Source organism: Pinus tabuliformis, chromosome 6 (genome assembly GCF_031772625.1).
Source record: "Pinus tabuliformis cultivar Carrire ecotype Pingquan chromosome 6, CPIR1, whole genome shotgun sequence".
Taxonomy (NCBI): domain Eukaryota; kingdom Viridiplantae; phylum Streptophyta; class Pinopsida; order Pinales; family Pinaceae; genus Pinus; species Pinus tabuliformis.
Window position 1 is genome coordinate 456,927,519 of NC_142292.1, and position 9,364 is coordinate 456,936,882.

General features: G+C 34.0%; 1 protein-coding gene across 3 annotated transcripts; it reads right to left on the minus strand.

Annotated features, from left to right (window-relative positions):
* Positions 1-5,043: 5,043 nt before the first annotated feature.
* Positions 5,044-8,885, minus strand: LOC149259276 (uncharacterized). 3 transcript variants are annotated; one of them, XM_089417989.1, is made up of 3 exons: positions 6,433-8,884; positions 6,051-6,342; positions 5,044-5,585 (listed from the first exon to the last, which is right to left on the minus strand). In XM_089417989.1, the coding sequence occupies exons 1-3, from the start codon at positions 8,617-8,619 to the stop codon at positions 5,212-5,214; spliced, it is 2,853 nt and encodes a 950-aa protein (XP_089274115.1). In that variant the 5' UTR covers positions 8,620-8,884; the 3' UTR covers positions 5,044-5,211. The 3 variants fall into 3 exon arrangements, with proteins under 3 accessions (XP_089274115.1, XP_089274112.1, XP_089274109.1); XM_089417986.1 differs by having other exon boundaries at positions 6,051-8,627; positions 8,741-8,856; XM_089417983.1 differs by having other exon boundaries at positions 6,051-8,885.
* Positions 8,886-9,364: the final 479 nt, after the last annotated feature.

Below are 9,364 nucleotides of genomic sequence, written 5' to 3' on the forward strand. Positions count from 1 at the left end.
TCTTCGAGCAACAATTTGATAGGATCTCCTGCTCCCTTGTCTTTCTTTTCTTTCTCCATGGGAGGTCGTCAATGTCGACGAGGCCGATCTTGCAAGGGTTCAACTAGTGCAAGTCCCAATTGTACATACCCTGACCTCGTTGGAGACATGCACAAAATAACAGAGAAAGAGCAGACCACTCTGATACCATTGATCCTGACTTATGCAGGAATGAAACAAAATACAAATATAAGCATAAACATAAGATGCAGTGGAAATAAATCTTCATTTCATTAATATCAAAGAACTGAAAGATGCTTACATACATAATGGAAATAAACTAGCTCAGATGATGATAACTTATCTCTGAGAAGAGATGCGGTGGTTACATGCCTTTGAACTATGTTACAATGAGGCTCAAAGCTCCTTTTATTATTGAACAACAAAAGGAAACCCTAAACAACCAAAACTCTAACCCTAGGATATGGAACACCAAGGGTTCGTGGGCCCTGTTGGGATTAGTTAGACAACCAACTTCTTGAGGTCATAACTTGGTCATATGATCTTTGTTTGGCGCATACGATACCTTGTTAGAAAGGTCTCTATGAGTACTATTATATTTGTGGTGCTGCAGACCTAAAAAAACATTGTTTAGGGGGTCAAAATGACTCCAGAAGTTCAGGACGACTAACAATCTATATATATATATATATATATATATATATATATATATATATATAGATATATAAAATAAAATTTGCTATAGTCAAGGAGACTAATGAAACCAGCTAGGGGTTAGGTGGGTTAGGTGGAATAGGCAGGTGGCCACCAATATCCACCTGAATCAATATGTCTATAATCTAGTGGCAATGTCGATTCCTTCACAGGCTAATCTAGTTTCATAATTTCCTTTTGTTTTTTCTTTCACACAACTATGATATTATATGAGCTTATTTTAGTGCTAACTTTTGGCTTCTTGATGACAGCACAAATGTATGTTTACTTGCTATTGTTTCTAGTTGTTGTTTTTAACACTCTTTTAGAACTTATTGTGTTGATGTGCAATCTATGCTAATCTATTTTTAGACACCTTAATGATATAGCTCTTAGTATTTTTTTTTTGGGAACATATTGCATACACACTTGGTTGTGTTTATAAAATGTAATCTTTATTTCCATAATGGAAATTATCATTTTTTTCCCTCAAAGAAAAAAATTAATATTTTTTTATAAATTTAAAACTTTTTCCAAATTTTATTTGAATTAAGGAAAAAAATATAAAGTCATCGAAACAATTATTTTTAACAAAAAATTTGAAAATTGAAAACTAAAACCTTACCAATGTGATAAATTTCTAGAAAGGGACATCATCACTAAGATCAACTATGAATCACAAATTGAAGGGATTGTTGAAGGTGGTGAAAGGCAAAATGTTTCAAGTGAGAATTTGAAGGGTTGAAACGCATGGAGGACTTCAGTCAATATATTATCAACCTAAAGATACCTAATATTGATAAAGCAGATAATATTGAAATATAGAGGGTGGTCTCAACACTAGAATGCAATATGATGTTGAGGTGTTTCATGTATCAATATGGACAAAGCACACCAATTGCAAGTGACCACACGAATCAATTATAACCAAACAACCAGAGAGTCGAATGGATATGGATATACAAGCGAGCAGAAGCATTAATACTATACGTAATTTATATTAAATTTATGAATAATTTAATTTAGAATCAAAATGATATATGATATTTTTTATTTGTTTAAATAGAAGAAGCATTAATATTGAAGGATTAACATTAATTTAGAATCAAAATCTTATGTGATATGAATTAATTTAAAATCAAAATTGTATGTGATATGTTTTATTTTTTATATATAAATTAAAATGGGATAGGAAAGTTTTTAATTTTTTGGATGAAAATATCATAATAAAGTTGTTTTACACATAAAATTTTATAAGATTTTTCTTCCGTTTTAAAATTTTTAAATGTGGGATAATTTAATTATGGATGATAATATGTTTAAATTTTTTTATTATTTAAAAGCACTTGTTATTTATATTTATATAAGTTTGGTGGAACTACATCTTCATTATGTCTAACATATTATCTTTATCAAGGTAGAGAATTGAACTGGTGACTTCACATAAAGGAGTGTCTTAACAAAGCACCTAATAACCATCTATCCAATACCCTATGGACTATATATATCTATATATATATAAAGGAAAATCAAGAAAAAAAATTAAACATTGGTATCATTGGGGTTTCACTGAGGGATCAATAGCATACCATGTCCACTCATATTGGGGGATATATATTGAGGAAAAAATGACATAATATATTGAGCATATAATAGAGGTAAAGGGTTTTTATATTGGTAGGTATAAAAAATGGAACTCAAAGTTAATGAAAACATATAAAGGGGTATAAAAAATGTTAATAAAAAAATGGATAACTACAATATCTAGTGAAAGTAGGGGTATTTTAAATTGGGAAGGTGTATTGAGTTCATATCGGTAGGGGGTTAAATAATGTGATTTCTAGAGGTATTTTCCAATATGTTGTTAGATTATGGGTATTTTTTAATATGCCATGAACGCACGTGATATTTCAAAGGTTCATTGAGTGAAGCCCCCATGATTGGTATGAAAACCACGATCATATTGCAAAAAATAGAAGTTTGTTACTAAGTTTTGATGCAAACTGCTTTGATTTTAGTATTCCAACAAATAATGTTTAGGTCAACGTTGCAAGATAGAAACATTGATGCAATGCAAAACATAAAAATTCCCTTAAAGAGTTATGCCACGAACACTAAATGATGGCTTTTGTGTTATTGTTCAAAATTAATGGTGGCTAGTTGATCATTATTAACTTCTTTTTATTAATGTAGAATGTTGTACGACTCTAGCAAAAATATTTTGTCTCATATTCAAATGATTGACTAATTTCTTGGAGTTGAATAGGGTGGTTAAGGCACCCCATGCCCATATGGTTTGTGCATGATTGATATGGAAATTTTAGGTTAAGTAAAATTGCATCAAATAACTTCTATCACTAGATTTGAATCTTACATTATTTTTCTTGATGTCTCATCAAGTTGTTTTAGTGTTTCACAATTGCAATGAGAACCACCTATAATTGATGTTTTCCAAAAATATAAAATTTCTTCATCAAAGTTTTTAGTATGTTTTAGTTTTGTGATACTCTTTATACCCTATAAGCAAATCTATTTTATGTTCTAGATCCATCTATATATGCTAGGTTAAAGTATGCTTACATTGAAGGTGTAATTTTTGCATACTATTTTGGGTTTTAAATAAAATTTTGCATAGAATTCAATAATTCAAACATAAAAATATCAGGTTGGAAATGTGATTGAAAGATCTATTATATTAATATGAATCAAAATAAACATGGAACTTTATAATATGTTTTAGAACCAGTGTATGTTTGGTAAGTTTTTAGTTCTCACATTGAAGATGTAATTTTTGTACTAATTTTAGGTCAAACTTGGTTTTGTATAAAATTCAAGATAGATTCAAGTAAAAAAATGATTAAAAATATACATATTCATATTTTTGAAAAACAAAATCTATAAATTTAACATGCATATGTTTATGGTCTTTTATTTCTAATTATATTTTATATTATATTTTAAACATTTTTTTTAATTGGAATACACATCCGGAAGAAACCCTCTAAATTTTTTTTTTTTCCTTTCTAAAATAGAACTTAGTATAAAATGATTACTTGTAATTTTTGGCAGCCTAACCTATGAGACATTGAGGACGGACCAATAACATCCACAAAGCTAACCAACTTGTAGACTTGCCCTGGCACTCAACCATTGCAGAAAACACATTGGGTTCATAATTTAGATAACTTAATTGAAAGAAAATATGATTATATCTATCCATTAAATTATATATCATTACTTAATTATATCTACGGTTAAATTATATATCAAGAAAATACACATGCATATATTTAATTATTTTTTCATTATATTTGTAAAACACGTTGGAAATGTCAAGGATTTGTTATACTAATTTGAATCAAAATAAACATGAAACTTCGTAATATCGTTAGGTATTCATATCCTAAAGAGAAACCTTTCAAAGTCTCTCCAGAATGCAATGCCCAGCTAGTAAACTTGGCTTTTCATTGTTTCGAACGAAGTGATAACCTTAGAGCGCCCTATCAGATAGGCGTACTTCCAGTGAAGCTTTGAAAGTTCCTTTCATTTCAGTGAAGTGTAAAAGAGTTGTTTGGAAGATAAATTTGATGATGTTGGGGATTAGATTGAGTCCATTCAATCCCAGGATTTTGCAAGTTGCCAGTGGGTAATTAAATTTAGTTATGGCACCTTTAACAAATGCCCTATGAAACATTTTGCCAACACTTTTTGGTGAATACTCTTCATATGTATGCTTATTTCCAAGTTCTGAAATGTCTAATGTACATAATATATTGATCTCTACAACGTTGAAATATGCAATGCTTTATAATTTTAAAAGAGAGAAAGTCTAATTTTTTTAATTAAAACCAATAAAGATAATAGCCAAATCAGTTCATTTATTCCAAATTGATGGCGGAGATTTAACATTTCCACTCACAGATGGGTTCCTTTACTCAAATCTCCAAAGTTCAAGGTATTCATTAACTTGAACATTGTTATAAAAAAATTTGACAACATTAATGTACAATGCATGAAAATAATTCTGAAAAAATATAACACATACCCAACAGTGTACAAGAAATATAATTCTAAACTAAAAACAATATGAAATGTATACCAACAACTGCTTTCACCTCTTCAACATGTTCTAATGCATCCACCTTGTTGGTTTGAAAAAAATGAATAGCCTTTCAATGCTCTATTTTGAGAACCCAAAAGTCCTACATGTTCTAATGCATCCACATTGTTGGTTTGGAAAAAATGAATAGCCTTTCAATGCTCCACTTTAAGAACCTAAAAGTCCTACATAGATTCATGATGTAACACTGGGTCAAAAAGCTCTAAATGACAACATAATCATACACTGGGTCAAAAAGCTCTAGATGACAACATAATCATTTAAGAAAACCCTTGAATATAGTACAAAAACCCTGTAAGCAATTATATGCCACCATTCCTACTAATCATCACTGAGAAGTATGAGTAAGACCATCAATATGTTGAATGAAAAGGACACTCAGGCCAACGACCATATGTTCAGCAGATAGCTGTATGTGTTTGAGTTATTTGAGTTGGAGGGATGCCCATTGGATTGTCGTAAGTTCCAACTTCCAACAACATTCTTACCACCTCTCTCATTGATGGACGATTTGATGGTAATTTGTTGGTGCACAATAACCCTATTCTCAATAGCAATAACATTTGTTTCTTGGAACCACCTAACAACCTATTGTCAATGATTTGTTGTAAATTCTCTCCTGCACTGAGCTTGGTAACAACCCATCTCACAATATCCACTTCCTCTCGAAACTCTGTTTTAACAGGCTGCTTTCCGGTTAGAAGCTCTAGTAGCACAATTCCATAGCTATATACATCACTCTTCTCGTTTACTCTGCTGGAAAATCCGTATTCTGCAATACCAATAAATGAGTTACCATCCATATATTGAGAGAATTTCAGAGAATAAAAAAACTAAAGTTTTCTCATGTCCAAGAAGCAGGTGTAGTGCACTGTTGATCATGTATCAAATCCATTCATGCGTATTGTAATCACTACTGACAGCATGAATGACCAAAATTACATTGATTTGCACATCTATCCAGAGTACTGGTCTATGCAACTGCATGATGCTTTTAGGTAAGGACTAATGTGTCTATATAAAATAAAATGTAAAAAAAATGTTTTTTATCAAATACTTCTTCTCTTTTAAAATTTTGACTTTAATGACCATACAAGGAAGCAAAGATTTAACAATACTATCTCACAATGCCCATAAGGCTACAATATGCAGCTTAATTGATTGAATTGGAAAGATAACCATCCTAAAAGAGTGATGGGAAAAGTAAACATACAATGAAAGGCAACAGTATGCTTACCCGGGGCAATGTATCCAACAGAACCTGGAACACCTGAAACTGTGCACCCCATGGGATGTATGTTATCAAGGATCTTTGCAATTCCAAAATCAGCTAAATGCGGTTCCAACTCATCATCAAGCAGAATATTGTCTGGCTTTACATCTCGATGCACAATGGGGGGTACACAGTCATGGTGCAAGTAGGACAAGCCATGAGCAGTGCCAAGTGCAATCTTGTACCGTATATTGTAGTCAAGCATATGTGCGTTACTGCCTCTCAGAAAGTCACCTAAGCTTCCATTTGGCATGTACTGATATACCAATAAATTTGTGTCCAAGTTTGATAAGTAGCACAACAATTTTAAAATGTTAGAATGCCGAATAGAACCCAGTGTTTCTACCTCAGTGGCAAACCCATGATCATGGTGGAGTTCCCTTTCTCTCTTTACATTCAGCCTTTTAACAGCTACAACGCCACCATTCCTTAGCAAAGCTCTGTAAACTTGGCCAGCACCTCCATGACCAATTAGATTTTCTCTGTGCAAACTGTTCAGAATCTCACCTTTATCAAATATCAGCTGTTCAAATGGTACTATGTCCCATTGAGAGTTGACAAGCAAATTGTCTTTCATATGTCGTAGCTTCTTCTTGATGATCATGGTAGAAACATAAGCAATTGCTATACATATAGCTGTGACTAAACAGATAATCCATATAAGATCTTTGCGATTGGTACCTGTCCTGGAGCAATGTTTTGGCATTGGATTTCCAGGTACACAAAGTGCTGCATTGCCCATAAAGCTAGCTGTAGTAATTGCATTATTCAGAGGAAAAGGAACATGGCCAGAAAGATTATTGTAGGACAGATCAAATTTTATGAAAGATGAAAGCTTCAGATTAGCAAAGCTGCTTGGAATATTGCCTTCCAATGAATTATGAGAAAGGTCAAGACTAATAAGTTGCTCCAGCTTTCCAAAAGTGTCTGGGATATTTCCTGTAAGTTGATTATTCGCCAAGCTCAATTCAATTAAAGAACCAAGAGAACCAAGCGAACTAGGAATCTCACCTGTGAGCTTGTTTGCATCTAAATGCAAGTTATTCAAGTTTGAGCAGAAGCCCAATTCCTTTGGCAGGCTTCCACTTATCTGAGTGTGAGCAACCAGAAGGTTTTTAAGATTGGCAGCTCTTCCAATGTCAGGAGGTATTGATCCATTGAAAAAATTGCTTGAAATATCCAGGAAAGTCAGACGAGGAAGCCCCCACAGTCCATTTGAAACAGGTCCAGACAAGCGGTTATTTTGCACTCTAATTCTAATTAGGCTTGTGCAGGATCCATAGTTGTCTGGAAATTCTCCATGGAAGTTGTTATTGAACAATATAATCTTTTGCAATATCCCACCAGTACAGAAGTGTGGAGGCACCAAGCCACTGAGCTGATTATTTGAAACATCCAAGATAGTAAGATTACTTCTCTTCCCAAGATCCCAACTTAAGTTGCCAGTTAACTGATTCATGAACAGAGCAATATCATATAAATGATCAAGCTCAGCAAGACCTTCTGGTATCTGACCTGTCAAGCTGTTGTTCCAGAGGTGTACAAGACCTAAATTTTTCAATGAAGATATCTCCTTAGGAATGATCCCTGTGAGGTAATTACTATCCAAGTCAAGAGCGGTTAGGGATGTGAGGTTCCCAATCTCAGCAGGAATCTCCCCAGTCAATTCATTTATATACAATAACAACTGTTTCAATTTGGTGAAGCGCATGAGCTCTTTAGGAATAGGGCCTGTGAGATTGTTATATGTTAGCTCCAGAAATTCCAGCTCTCTCCAGCTTTCAAGCCATGTGGGTATGGTTCCAGATAGAGGGCATCTTGCACAGCTAAAGATTTGTAATTTAGTCAAGTTACTCAATCTTGAGGGTAGATATGGAGGAGAAAAGAAATTCCAAGAGAGAAACAAGGTTGTTAACTCAGAGAGATTACCAATTTGGGGAGGAATTGAACCACTGAACTGGCAGACTGAGACATTCAGGTACTCAAGCTTTGCAAGTCTTCCTATGCTTTCTGGCAAGGCCCCTGAAAATTGGTTAGTTGATATATCTAAATAAGCTAGATTGCGAAAATCAGAAATAGTTTCAGGCAGAGGACCCCCGAAGCCATTGAAACTCAAATCCAACTTGGCTAATTTAGTGCAGTTAGAGAACCATGCTGGAAAGGGACCATTGAAATTGTTGCCTGCAAACTCCAAGTCTGTAAGATTCGGAAGCTGGCAGATTACAGGAGACAAAAAGCCTGAAAGTCCTTTGTAGCTCAAGTTAAGGCCTCTAATAACTGTATTAGAAGAATCACAAACAACGCCAGTCCAATTACAAGGAGGTTTGGCATTATAATTCCAGTCACTCAATATGTTAGAATCATCCCTGATGCTTCCCTTAAAGGTCAATAGTGTTTCTAGTACAGGGGTCATCTCTGCTCGAACTGACAACACAAAATAAAGTAAACTTGGAATTAACAAGAGGGCATAGATGTATCTTTTGCGCCTCAATTGAAGCATACTTACATTGGTGAGGGATTCTGAGGTAAACATGTAATTCTCTGCATATGCAATATGCAAAATCACAATTCTAGTAATACACCAACCTTCATTTTTCCCAAAAATTAAAATGATCTGCTTGGAAAAACACAAAAGAAGATTCAGGTCGACTCACAGGCATGTAGATGATACAATTCAGACTCGTTGCTCCAAACTCCAAACCAGTATAAAACTGAATAGGGGTTTATAGTCAGGGCTTGGAGAAACATTATCAAGATGCCATTCACTGTGTACTCTAATCTCCTGTTCACACATATATAAGCAACAACAGAGAAACAGCACAGCATACAGAAGGGGAGAGGAGAAAAATATAACCATCAGAACTTTTGTTTGGTATCCAACGAACCCGACGAGGTCATACAAGACTAAACGACTCTGCTCTCATACTTGAGAAGCCATGGATCTGATAGAATTTTGAAGTGATTTTTCCTTCCCCGCTTGTTTAAACCATCGAATTCAGAACCATTCGGGAAAGTTCCCGAATCCGCCATGTGAATGCAACGCAGTAAACTGAAATTCATGAGTCCTCTCCCACGTGACTACGGATTTCAAATCTAGTATTCAACATAAATTGTTCAACCGATTGACTTTTTCAATTGTTAAACATCTCCTGAGAGTTGTGCTTTTTTCTTTGGCTTGAAAGGAATTTGCAACTTGCACGTACAGGAGATGTGCTTTTTCCCTGGAAACTCCTATTTCATAGACTATATAAAAGTAATGCTGCCTGACATGTAAGGTG